Source organism: Mustela erminea, chromosome 18 (genome assembly GCF_009829155.1).
Source record: "Mustela erminea isolate mMusErm1 chromosome 18, mMusErm1.Pri, whole genome shotgun sequence".
In the NCBI taxonomy this organism is placed as follows: Eukaryota; Metazoa; Chordata; class Mammalia; order Carnivora; family Mustelidae; genus Mustela; species Mustela erminea.
The window spans coordinates 40,009,592-40,022,225 of NC_045631.1; the positions used below are offsets into that span (position 1 = coordinate 40,009,592).

At 57.5% G+C, this 12,634-nt stretch overlaps 2 protein-coding genes and 1 non-coding gene across 13 annotated transcripts in view; 1 reads left to right on the forward strand and 2 right to left on the reverse strand.

Annotated features, from left to right (window-relative positions):
• The first annotated feature begins 1,518 nt into the window (after positions 1 to 1,518).
• Positions 1,519 to 4,158, forward strand: CSF3 (colony stimulating factor 3). Its single transcript, XM_032322332.1, has 5 exons — positions 1,519 to 1,723; positions 1,841 to 1,995; positions 2,400 to 2,507; positions 2,634 to 2,780; positions 3,110 to 4,158. Exons 1-5 carry the CDS (start codon positions 1,711 to 1,713, stop codon positions 3,272 to 3,274), a joined length of 588 nt encoding a protein of 195 aa, XP_032178223.1. The 5' UTR covers positions 1,519 to 1,710; the 3' UTR covers positions 3,275 to 4,158.
• Positions 4,159 to 5,557: 1,399 nt separating this feature from the next.
• The window catches only part of MED24 (mediator complex subunit 24), a 34,163-nt gene continuing 27,086 nt past the window's right edge, over positions 5,558 to 12,634 (reverse strand). For 8 of the 11 annotated variants that reach the window (XM_032322322.1, XM_032322317.1, XM_032322318.1 and 5 more), the window contains 11 exons: positions 12,129 to 12,211; positions 11,622 to 11,800; positions 11,406 to 11,505; positions 10,925 to 11,100; positions 8,763 to 9,027; positions 8,334 to 8,515; positions 8,087 to 8,177; positions 7,659 to 7,758; positions 6,703 to 6,783; positions 6,217 to 6,365; positions 5,558 to 6,059 (listed from right to left, as the gene is read on the reverse strand). In XM_032322322.1, coding sequence (XP_032178213.1) covers positions 5,943 to 6,059; positions 6,217 to 6,365; positions 6,703 to 6,783; positions 7,659 to 7,758; positions 8,087 to 8,177; positions 8,334 to 8,515; positions 8,763 to 9,027; positions 10,925 to 11,100; positions 11,406 to 11,505; positions 11,622 to 11,800; positions 12,129 to 12,211 — 1,523 coding nt within the window. In that variant the 3' untranslated portion in view covers positions 5,558 to 5,942. Of the gene's footprint in view, positions 6,060 to 6,216; positions 6,366 to 6,702; positions 6,784 to 7,658; positions 7,759 to 8,086; positions 8,178 to 8,333; positions 8,516 to 8,762; positions 9,028 to 10,924; positions 11,101 to 11,405; positions 11,506 to 11,621; positions 11,801 to 12,128; positions 12,212 to 12,634 lie in introns of those variants that run through there. The other 3 variants (XM_032322323.1, XM_032322325.1, XM_032322327.1) reach the window with 3 other exon arrangements.
• Positions 12,290 to 12,393, reverse strand: LOC116578624. The gene has a single exon (XR_004280991.1). It is a non-coding gene; the product is annotated as a small nucleolar RNA SNORD124 (small nucleolar RNA).

Below are 12,634 nucleotides of genomic sequence, written 5' to 3' on the forward strand. Positions count from 1 at the left end.
GATTAAGGGATTTAATGGTGAAGAGGCACCTGGATAGATACATCGGTTGAGCATCCAACTCTTGATTCATCTTCTGTAAAATGGGAAGTGGTTCCAGTACCTTCCTCATAGACCCACTGGAAGTCATACACTCGATAATGTGTGGAGAGTGCTCAGCACAATGTCTGGGGCCAGCGGAGTCCTCTGGAGGTTCTTTGAGGGAGGGTGAAGGGACATGTTTGTGAAAGTGAATCTCCTGCCCCCCCCGCAGTTCTAAACCCACCCCTGTGCTCCGAGCGAGAGAGAGAGAGAGAGAGAGAGAGACACACACACACACACACACACACACACACACACACACACACCCCGCTCCCCGCCCAGCCCACCCAGTGGAACAGGGGACCTGAGGCAAGAGAACAGATCAGCCGGTGAAGTCCCTGCCCATTGTGGCCACCAGGGGGCACCCGCGCCCCAGAGATGGCCTCACCCAGGCAGACACACCCACTCCTTATCAAGAGGTGTCCATTCCTTGGCTCTGGCTGAGGTAAATTGGGACCGAAAGTGACAGCCTTGGGTGTGGTCTAAGGATTGCTAGGCAGGCCCAGTGGCCTGTCTGAGCCTGGTCTCCTTGACCTTGGGCAAGGCACATCCCTCTCTGGCTGGTTTCAGGGGGTGTAGACCAGACTCCAAGACTCACGTGGCTCTAGGATTTGAGGCTGTTTGCAGTTTCTTCTTTCTCACCCCCAGCCCTTCTCCACCTCAGGGCTGCACACACTCTGGCAGGCGGTCAACTTGGCCAGGGAAGCCACGTGTCACAGACCCTCCCCCAGCTCCAAAGCGCTGGGCCACCATTGGAGGGAGGAGAACCCCGGGAGGAGGAGGAAGGGCAAGGTCAGGTGAACCAAGAGACCCAGAGCCTCAAGGGTCTTGCTTCATTTGGGACAGACATCCGGTTTCCTCTGGTTTCTGCCAGGATTCTGGGGGCTTAAAGGAATGAGTCACGGGGGGGATTGGGGAGTTCCCAGCTAACCAGTTCAAGACAGGAAACTGGGATGATGCCCATCAATGTATGGGGTGGAGACAGGAGGCAAAACCCTATGTCCCCTACCTCAGGCCCCAGGCCCCTCAGGAGGGGTCTCAGGAAGGCAGCCTTCTGGGAGTTTGGGAGGTAGAAATGGGGGCAACTAGCTTCTTCCCTCTCAGAATTTGGGGTCTAGGGAGCAGGTAGTTTGGGAGTCCCAAGGGAAAGCGCAAGCAGCTGCTCCCCCTCCTCTGGCCAGGAGGGAAGGAGGGAGGGGCCACTTGGAGGCCTGCCTCCCACTGGGTCAGGCTGACCAGCCTCTAGCCTCACCCGCCTGCCTCTGTATCAGCAGGCACAGCCTCCCTCAGCGGCTCTGATCAAACACCCTGGGGCAATTTCGGGCCTGGGTGGGGTTGAGGGGGAGGAAGAGCATTTGAGGGGGACCAGATGTCAAAGAAAGAGCAGGGATTCCACAATTTCACAAAACTTTCGCAAACAGCTTCTTGTCCCAGCCCCCCCCCGCATTGTCCTGGACACCAAATTTGCATAAATCCTGGGAAGTTATTACTAAGCCTCAGTCGTGGCACCAGGTAATTTCCTCCCAGGCCTCATGGGCTCCCGTATAAAGGCCCTGTGCAGGCGGTCCCTGCCAGAGCCTGGCGCCCACAGATCCACCCAGACCTTTGGCTGAGCCTGCTGCCCAGAGCTCCATGAAGCTGATCGGTGAGTGTCCCGGCCACTGGGGGTGCGGGGGGGGAGGCTGGAGTGGCAGAGGGGCTGGGGGGGGCCCCAGGTGGAAGTGGACCGCCTGTCTCCTGAGCACCCCCTGTCTGCTCTCAGCCCTGCAGCTGATACTGTGGTATGAGGCACTCTGGCTGGTTGGAGCAGCCGCCCCCCTGGGCCCTACCAGCTCCCTGCCCCAGAGCTTCCTGCTCAAGTGCTTAGAGCAAATGAGGAAGGTGCAGGCTGACAGCACCGTGCTGCAAGAGAGGCTGGTGAGTGAGAGGCGCTGAGGGGACGAGGGGACGTGGATGCTGGGAGAGGGCCAGTGGAGGAAAGAAGAGGGCATAGCTGCAGGGAGGGAGGAAGGGGAAAGGGCTGAAGGGAGGGGAAGGGAGTGGTGAGAAGACATCATCGGGGAGGGGCACGGCCAAGGGAAGACCCCAGGGGAAGGGGAAGAGAATCAAGAGAGTGGAGCCGCGGAAGGCTGGCTGGGAAGTGTCTCAAGGACAGTGCCCGGATGGCCCAGATTCTGGATCACCATGGAGGGCAGAGTGGGGCTGAGCGGCCTGGCAGGACTGGGAGGGAGGGGAAGACCTTGGAGAAACAGGGAGGACTTCGGAAACAGGAGTCGCCGGGCCCCTCAGCTCCCCTCACGCAGCATCCTTCCTGTCCCCAGTGCGCCACCCACAAGCTGTGCCACCCCGAGGAGCTGGTGCTTCTCGGACACGCTTTGGGCATCCCCCAGCCTTCCCTGAGTGGCTGCTCCAGCCACGCCCTGCAGCTGGTGAGTTTCTGGAGGGGTAGAGGGAGTGGAAGGGAGGGAAGAATGGTCTGGAAGTCTCTCTGGACCTCCAGGCCTTGAAAGGAGCGCCTGGACGGCACCCCCTAACTCCGCCACTCTGTCCCCCAGACGGGCTGCCTGCGTCAACTCCACATCGGCCTCGTCCTCTACCAGGGCCTCCTGCAGGCTCTGACAGGGCTACCCCCTGAGCTCACCCCTGCCTTGGAAACGCTGCAGCTGGACATCGGCGACTTCGCCATCAACCTCTGGCGGGAGGTGAGCCTCACTGGGAGCCACAAGGGTTGGGGGCCTGGACTGAGCTGGTCCCCAGAGATCATGCTGCAAGCCTGAGGATCCCAGTTCCTTAGGGTCAGTGTGGGAGGCTTCTCAGGGTGAGAGAGCTCCCACTCCAGGCCCCTCTTAATGCCAGCCCTTCCACTCGCCCTAGATGAGGGCGGGAGCCAGACCCTGATGTAGACCTCGGCTCAAGGCCAGCCTCCACCATTCACCCATCAACCGTGTGGTCTGATCCTGCACAGCCCCCAGCCCTTCGCATTTCCTTAGCTAATCATGCCCACTTAGCTGATCTCCTCTTCTCCCAACAGATGGAGGAGCTCGGGGTGGCCCCAGCAGTGCCACCCACCCAGGGCGCCATGCCAGCCTTCACCTCGGCCTTCCAGCGCCGGGCCGGAGGGGTCCTGGTGGCCTCCAACCTGCAGAGCTTCCTGGAGCTGGCCTACCGTGCTCTGCGCTCCTTTGCCAAACCCTGAGCAAAACCCTCCCCAACCAGTGTATTTATCTTTATTTAATATTTATGCTTATTTAAATCTAATATTTAAAGACAAGAAAAAGCAGGAAAGAGCCCCGGACTCTTGGGTCCTTCCTGCCGTCTCTGAGTTCCATTCTCCTGCTTGTAGCAGGGAGAAAAGCCCCTGTCTTCCTGTCCCCTGGACTGGGAGGTAGCTAGGTAAATACCACGTATTGACTCCTGTGACTGCTCCCCGGCCTGGCTCTGTGGTGGGCACTGGGAAGAACCCCAGTGAACTCCTTACCTCAAGGGTACCCACCTTAAGACCCCCGGGAGCATCAGGAAGTCTCCCATGTGGGAGACAAGAAAACCCTGTTTAATATTTAAACAGCAGTGTTCCCCTCCTGGGTTCCCCCTCGCTCTGGCCTCACCAGCTCGGCTTGCACATGCCCGGTGGGCTAGGTCTTGCTTCTCCTCCTGTCTGTCCCCTTCCCCACGGGCATTAGGCCTCCCAGGAGGTGGCCAGAGCGGGGAGGTTTGACCCTGGGGTCCCACGAATTTGCTGGGGAATCTAGTTTTTAAGATTTTTTGGTCATATTTTGACTTCCTGTATGGGGAACCTGGGCATTGTTGCCGTTCCTCAGCTTTCTGGATGCCCTAGAGCGACAATGACACGCTCCTGACACCTGCCCCACCCTCACCAGGGTCAGGATTCTGACCCTTCAAGGGCTGGGCAGAGGCTCCTGTATTGGCCTTGCTGGAGGGGGTGGTGGGACTGGGAGTGTTGGAGGGGAAGACGTGGAAGGTTATGTGACGGGGTATGTGAGAGGAATGCTCAGCTCCTCACCCTCCACCTCTGCCCCTACTTTCTCACTGTAGCCAAACTCTGATAATAAAATATCTTGTCTCCAATAAATGCTTTTCCTCCTTCTTGAGTCCAGCTGGTGCCCAGCCCGGGGTGGGGGACTGGGAAGTCAAATGGTGAATGAGGCCAGAGGGACAGAAAGAGGAGGTGCGGGGAGGAAGGGGGCAGTCCTCTAGCTCGTCAACACTCACGCCCTTAGCACGGGTCTCTCTTGTATCTACTCTGCAGGCACTGGGCTAAGTGCTAGGGACACTGAAGTGGACAAGGCAGGCGAGGTCCCTGCCCTCCCCGAGACACAGCCTAGTGGGAAGACGGAGGCGGATGGGCCACCATACTGGGAGAGGAGAACGTGGGGTTGGGGGTGGGGGTGGGGGGTCTTAGGAGTCCAGACGCAGACAGACACTGAAGCGAGGGGGATTTAGTATCTGCCACCTCCCATAAACTCCAGCCCATCTGCACTCACACTTGCCCATGGAGATAGAATGAGAAGTGCCCTTTACAGATCAGGAGCTGAGTTCAAGATGCCAACTTAGGTCAGCACTCAAATTCCCAGCCCTGCACTTGTCTCCCTCAAGCTCTGCCTCTGATGGGGCGGGGAGCAACAGCAAGCTCAGGCCCGCCGCTGCTCTCCCGCTGGTCTGGCCTCAGGGGCCGAGCCTGAGCTCCCAGGGCCGGCAGACAGGTGTGGGCAAGAGAGAAGCAGAGCGCGGAGAGCTGCTTCACACCACAGGCCAGAAGTATTCCTCTCCTTGTCCTCAGCCTAAGATGCACCAGTAGCTCCAGGGTGCCTCCATCAGACCTGGGAAAGTCCAGATGGCCCGCCGGTCCCCAGTCCAGCTCTCAAGGCTTCCCCTGAGCTCCTCAGGCCCTCCCACTTTCCCCCTCCATCTGGTTCCTTAGAGAGGAAGGTCTGGCTGAGAGGACCAGAATCCCCAGCTGCGTGGCTCAGAGCTGCCCACCCCCCCTACCCCCCGCCCCCCGCCCCATGGTTCTGAAGAAGCTGGGGCTTGGAGATGTGTGAAGACAAGCAAGGGTTAAACCGATCCTGCCCCTCATCGCCCAGTCCTCTTCTGGAGACAGGTCAGACTGGGCCAGTCAGGCTCTGAGTGGGGTTGGGTCTAGTGGGACAGTGTCAGGACAGCCTACCCTACCCCAGCACCAGCAGGGCCTTTTGCCAAAACCTCTCCCTCCCTTCTTGGAGTCAAGTCTGACTTTGGGGGGTGGGGGTAGGTGGCGCGTGCGTGTTGAGCCCTTACTGCCTGGTGCGGGTCTGAGGAGGGGAAGCGCTTTCCCTGCTGAGTGGACAGACACAGGAACCTGAGCCCAGCCCTCCTCAGCCACAGGACCGAGCCTCTTCCTCGGCCAAGCACACGGCCTTCCAAAGAGAAGATGCTCCTTGCCTCCATGGGACTCAGGCACTCACACCACTTGGGACTCACACAGGGACCCACAAAGATCTTTATTTACAAATGAGCTGAGAGAAACTTCCCTCATGTGTTACAAAAATATAAATATACACACTCTGCACCTGCAAAGTTCCCAGAGGTACATCTACTGTCGGAAGGGGGAGGGGTGTGGGGTGCTGAGGGCCCTGGGCTAACAGCCAGGCTGCACACAGTCCTTAGTGCTGGCAGCGGGCAGAGGAAATTATGAAAGAAACTGGGAGATGTCTTAGAGGTCAGATGTCAGGATAGGGGAATAATCTGGAAATGACATAGGGCTCTTACATCACGTGGATATGAGCAATGCTGTCTCATCTTTCCTCCCTCGTGAGGCGCCTGGGGCTGTGGTCCCCCACAGGCCCTTGTGGCCACCCCCCAGCCTGTCAGAGCGCAGCAATGGCCTTGGCAGCCACCTGGCGGCCCAGGGACAGACTGAGGTCCGTGATGGCCAGAACCACCTTGGGGCTGGACATGGCTGACACCTTCACCAGTTCCGATACCTGCAGCAGACAGACAAATGGCCGCTTGCAGGGGCTGCCTGCTGGGGGCCACCAGGTCCCGGGAGGAAGGAGGCCCTCCTACTCTGAGGGCTGCCCCCGCATCCAGGCCCCGCTAAGACCTGCCGCCCCCACCTAAGCCTGGGGGCGAAGCACTCACGGTGGTGAAGGGCATGAACTGCAGGATGCTGCCTCGGCTGCCCTGCTCCAGGCAATCCACACACTCCTCCATGAACCACTGCACAAACTGAGTGTGCGGGCCCGCAGTCCGTGAGCCCAGGATGGACGAGATGAGCAGGAAGAGGTTGGCTGCACAGAAGCAGAATGGGGGGAGAGGGAGCACTCCGTGAGAAGAGTCTGAGAAGACGTTAGGCTGGGAGGTGGTGGCACCGAAAAGTGAAAAGAAAGAAGCCCTTAGAGTGCCCCTCAAATTGGGGGTGGGGGGTCAAAAAGAGGAAGTGTGAAAGGAAAGCAAGCAGGGGTGGGGAGAGGGACCCAACTGGAGCCTGGGGGCGACAGGAAGGCCAGTGGCTGGAGAGATGGAGGAACGAGACAGGGACACTAACGGGTGAAGGGGCACCAGGAGGTCCTCCTCTGGCTGGCAAGGCCTCAGCCCCCAGGGGCCGGAGGGCAGTGGGGGACTCACCCAGGACTCGGTTCAGCGGGTCTCTCATGTTAACCGTGTGCAGCTGGGAGGCCGACAGGGAGCTGCTCATGGAGCGGTCGGCTGTGGGGTCAAGCGGAGGGAGCCTGAGGCAAAGGTCCCCTACCTTCAAAACCCACTTCCCAGGGGACGCCCTCACCCGTCAGGTGTGGAGGGTCAGCCCAGGGAAGGTCCCGGATCCAGAGTCACAGATCTCAGTGGGAGATGAGAGAGAACACTTGGTGAGCACTGCCAGGCGCCAATCTGTGGGCTACACACAGATCAGGCCGCACAGCCCTTACACCCCAACTTCATGGACCAAGAAACCGAGACTCGGATTTGCGGAGTAATCAGCCAAAGGTCATAAGGTCTGTGGGTGCCAGACATAGCATCTCTCCTCTATTCAACTGCACAGCTGGCACCTTAATGCCTAAAAGGCCTCAGAGAAACTTCTAGACTCAAGAGAAATTTCTGGAAACAGGAAAAATTAAATGCCACAGAAGAAGCCCTTGGCAGGGAGAGGTAATGACAGCAAGGGGAGCCAGAGGTGCTCTTCAAGCAGGAAGAGTGGGAAGCGGTTCCAGCCCCCAGCCTCAGGGCCTGTTTCAGGGGAAGGAAGGCCAGAGCTGGTGAGTCAAAAGCACAGACTGTGCCCGAGGTAGTGAACTCACTTGTGGTGAGTAAACGGGAGGGAAGGGACAATGGTGTGTCCGGGGTTGGGCTGTGGTCTGGACGGAAGAGCTTCAGTCTTTGCGGGGAGGTCCCTAGCAACCTCTCTAGCCTCTCCGCAGGCAGAAAACAGAGCAGCAGTGGTGGTGGGGGAAACAGGACAAACTCCCAGCGCACTCTCTCCAACCAGCAAAGATGCTGGCGGCCAGGTTCTATACCAAACAGCTCTCCCAGGCGGGAGTGAGTTCCCAGGAAAGGAGGAGCCCACCCAGCCCAGTCTGCATGCTCACTGGGACTCGAGAGGATGTTGGCATCTTCCTCATTGGAGCTCAACAGTCGCATCAGCTTTGAGGGCTGCATGTCATCCAAGGGGAAGAGACTGATATAATCCTGGAGAGCAAGAGAGGCACTATTACCGACGCCTGTGCCCCCAAATCTCCCATTACCAGGGAGGAGAGCTGGAGCTCAGACGGAAGTGGGGAAGAGTCAGCTCCCCACAGGCCTCAGTGGGCATCTCCAGTAAGCCCAGCTTCCCCCACCCACCCACAACCCCAGTGAGAGACCCCCTCACACAGTCACCCCTGGAGATGCTCAGCCAGGGGAGCCCCAACACAGCCATCCAGGGGCGGGGCCGCTGCCTGGGAAGGAGTCTCTGACCCCAAAAGCCTCAGTAAATGTCTGTTGAGCACATGAACAAGTGAACGAAGGGGTTTCCTACCTCGATGTCTTCACGGTGTCTCTTCTTTTGGCGGGAGGACGCCTGTCCCTTATGGGAGGAATAGGAACTCAGGGCACACCAGACGGCTAGCCTGGCAAAGGGTTCCAGGGAAAGAGGGTCAAGTCAGAAGGCCCCAGAGAGGCCCTGGCAGACAGGGCGTCCCCACAGCCCAGCCTCCCTGGGCGGCCCGAGGTGAGGGGCAGCCAGCCATGCGCCGTGGGGACCCAAGGCTCCGAGAGAACCCTACTTGGCCAGCGCAGTGCCGGGGGGGTCCATGAGGCTGTGCCACTTGGAGGAATCGGTGAGCAGCCCCGGCAGGATGTGGCCCAGCAGGACCAGGGTCACCTGCTGCATGTCCAAACAGAAGATAGAGTAGAGCAGCTCCACCGCCCGCAGCGTGTGCTCCTTCCGCGTCTCCTTCAGCAGCTCCTGGACGGCAGGGCGGGGCGATTCAGGAGCTGAGGAGGGCTCCTGCCACGGGCTTCCTGGGCTCCATCCCTCACTCTGAACAGCCTCTGGCCAGCGCTCCCAGAGCAGGCGGCTCCCCTCAGAGTCCAGGAGCTCCGAGACCGAGCCCCGCGGACCAGGCTAGGGGTATTTTCTCAGCTGTCTCCCTGAGTCTGAGGAGATCCACTCCCCCAGCCTGGGTCCGGGTGGGGGTCTGGCCCCCAGGTACCTTAATGAGGTTGTTGCAGAACCAGTAGACGCCTCCCATGTGCAGCAGGGTGTCAAAGATGTGGATGGAGCGGCTGTCTACCCACCCCTTCTCCAGCACCTTGGCGAATATGTCTGTCAGCACCTCCTTGATGGGTCGCTTGGGGGGCAGCAGGTTCCAGTAGGGCATTGTGTCCACACCCGTGGACGGGAACTTGATCTGGGTGGCCGTCTGCTGCAGCACGTCGGCACACATATGCTCCAGAATCGAGCTCATGATCACCACCCTAGGGGATGGGGACAGGACCTGCTGTTCGGGTTCAGGCCCCATCAGGTTCAAGAGTGCAGCAAACACCCAGGTCAGACCTTTCCCAGGACTCGAGTTACGGAAATATTCCTGGGGAATTAACCCCGTTCTTCACAGAGGGAGGAAACAAGAGGAAGTCACAAGACCCTAGCAGACCTGACCCTACCAGTCCTGCTTCTGGTAGGCCTCTCACCTGCTGGGCACAAAGCCTAAGCCAAGGTAGCAATTTGCTCTCCTCCCCTAGGTTACTTCAACGATATGTTCATATTTTCTCTCTCACTGTCTCCAACTTCCCCCATTCCCCAGACCTGAGCCCTGCCAATCCCTGGACATAAATAAATATAATCACTTCCCTCTGGGCTGAGTGCTAGGGGGGGTCCCCGCCCAGCCCTGGCCTCTTCCCAAAGTAAACTGTTACTTCCAGGACAGGGGCCCAAGGGCTGCCCCACAAGACTCTTCCCGGCCTTTGATAGCTGGGCAAATATAAAGCGTATATCCAGGAATTTTCTCATGAGCAGTCTTTGACGGAGTTAGCACTCAGATCCGGGTGTGAGTGCTCACTGTTCCTGGAACGCTGGATGGCTCTGGGAAAGCTGCTGTGACTTTCAGTGCCAGTTTTTCCACCTACACAAGTACCCCCAGATTCCCCACTATTTCTCACCCCGGGAGGAGTCAGGGAGCTTAGCACGGGTTCTGTCATAGCCAACCCTCCATTACTTGTGGGAAGAAGGAGTTGAGGGAAGAAGGGAGAAGGAGGTGAGGAAAAAGGTCACAGCCTCACAGACCCTCTCCAACCATATCTCAGCACAATGGGCCCCCTTCTCCCCTCTAAGGCACCTCGATGGCTACCCAGTGCGTCCTCTGGCCTAGCTCACTGGTCGCGCGCATGCCCACTGCATGGCAGCGCTATTCACAGCAGCCGAGAGGGAGAAACCACCCAAGTGTCCATCCACCGAGGAATGGATAATGTGGCGCATATGTACAACGGAGTATTATCCTGAAGGGGATTCTGACCCAGGTTATGACATGGATGAATCCTGGGAACATCATGCAAAGTGAAACACACCAGGCACAGCAAGCCAAATACTATAGGATTCCACTTGTGTGGGCTACCTAAAGCAATCAAATTCACAGAAGCAGAAAGCAGAATGGTGGTTACCAGAAGCTAAGGGAGGGGGGAAAAAATGGGAGAGTTGTTACTTAATAGGTACAAAGTCTCAGATTTACAAGACGAAAAGGTTCTGGAGATCTGTTTCACAATGAAGTGAACACCTCATGCCGCTGAACTATATACTGAACTAAGATAGTAAATGCTATGTATTTTTTTTTTTTTTTTAACCAGAATTTAAAAAAGAAAATTAATGGACAGGGGAACGAACCAATACCATTGAACTCAACACAGATGAAGCCGCCAGGGAGGTCTGCCAAGCCTCTGAAAAGCCAAGGCAGCAAAATGTCACAAAGGAGAGGCAGGTGGGAGGATGACCGGGGTGGGGGGGGGGTGATTAGGCCCCTGGGTCATAGTTTTACGGATGGGCTCCTAGTGCCTAGACCAAGCCACAGCGGAGACAACCACTTTGTTCTCCTGGTAAGCTAGTTCTTTGGAACTTGGGCTCTCTGAAGACCGGAATCATAGCGATTCGGGGTCTGTGCTTCCGGGACACAGCAGGTGTTGGGTCATTAACATTCCTGGCACAGAGACACACACTCAGTGTCGCCGAGTCAGTGCACGAACATGGAAATGAGACTGCGAGTGAGTGAGCAAGAGGCACGTTTGGGGACATTAAGAACAGAGGGAGATACTGGCTACTGGAGGTGCTGCCTTCTCATGGCAAATCGACAATGGTCCAGGAGGGAGGGCACGAGGGGCTACTGACCTCTCATTGTAGAACTGCAGCGTGTTCTCACTGTACAGCGGCCCTGCCAACTGGCGGATCATCTGCAGCGACTTCTCGCGCTCATCCAGCCCCAGCATCCGCACGTGGGCCACAAGCCAAGCCACAGCACACACTGCCAGACTGCACACCTTCCCCTTGATGTTATCTGTGATTTTCTGGGGGAGGGGAAAGGGTGACTGAGGCCACTATCGCCCCCTCCCTGACCATCACTTTCCCTGGCCTCCGTGGGCAGCTAAGTTTAGCAGGTGGAGTCCTGGACCACATCCCCCACCTATTCTCACCACAAATATGCTCTATGGGTGGGAGGGAGTAGCTAAGCCTATGATTACAAGGAAGATCAACATCCAAGCATGAGCTCCTAGATTAAAGGGTCTTCTTGTTCTTATAAAGTATACCAAGCTATCGAACACTGGCTCTGTGTTTCAGGGAAGAGAGAAGGCTGCTGGAAAGGTGGGGCTACCTGGATGGATTCGAAGGCCAGCACCCCATTCTCCCAGGCATTGAGGATCTCCAAGATGGCTGCTGAAATGCTGAGACAGGCTTCGTGCCACTTCATCTGCCTATGAGGGGGTAGGAGTGGGAGAAAAATCACCATGGGGGAGTGTGGGATGGGCTGAGGGAGAAGGTCTTAGCCTGCCCCCACCACCACCCTTGGAGCGGGCACCGGGCCACTGACACCAACTTCATCTCCGAGGAGTTGTTGAGCAAGGCCACCAAGGACTCCACTTTGGTGGAGTCAGGCCAGAAGCAGGGGTGGTCAGGGTTCAGGATTTTGCCCTCCTCGGGCATGCAAGTCTGCATCCACGTCTCAAAGAAGGGCACCTGTGCTCCTGTGCTTGACTCGGACAGAATCACCTAGGAAAGGAAGGAGCGTCAGCAGCCAATGCCCTGTGCCTCAGTTTCCTGTCCCATTGCCTTTACTTTCCAGCTTGAAGAACTAAAGACAAACTGGTCAAAGGGAGAAAGACAGGGGCTATGCTGCCACCTAGTGGTGAGTGTGGATGTGACCCATGGGGCACCCATGGACCTGCCAGCGGTGGGGGCACCTGCGTTCTACAGCCAGACTAAGTAGCTTGGGAGACCGGGGTGGGGGTGTGTGCATCAAGTTATTGGTCATTTCCTTTCCCTTCTTCCCACCCCTAATCCTGGTACCCCTAAACCTGAGTGGTCTCCTCTCACTCACCTCTGAACCATAGGTCTGAGCCACGTGGCACAACATGAGGAAGGAGATGTCGAAGAGCAAGGCGCGAACGGAGGCTGCTTTGGCTACGGAGAACAAGAAGGCTGACCCCACAGCCCCGAACAGGGCCCAGAGCCCTGGTCTGAATCGGGAGGGGATCAGAATTTGCCTCAAGGAAGGTCAGTGACCAAGTGGCTCCTTCAAAGCTCTGAAGCTCAGAATCCTTTTCTTGAGTTGCAATTAGAACATCATCCCTTCCTTGGAATCAAAGACTCCTGATACCCAACTTCTTCCCGGTAGCCAACCAAATCATAAAGGGGGAGGGCAAGAGACAGAGGTGGTTTGGGAAGAATCCTTTTCCTAGCATTCCCCTCTTTCAAGGCTCCCCAAAAGCTTCAGTCAGTCATTACTTGGGAGAGAAAACAGCCTCCCAGGAGAAGCAATGGCCCTTCTGCCCTCCCCTGTTCTCTCTCCCCACCACCCAGTAAGTACTGTACGACTCCCCTGCT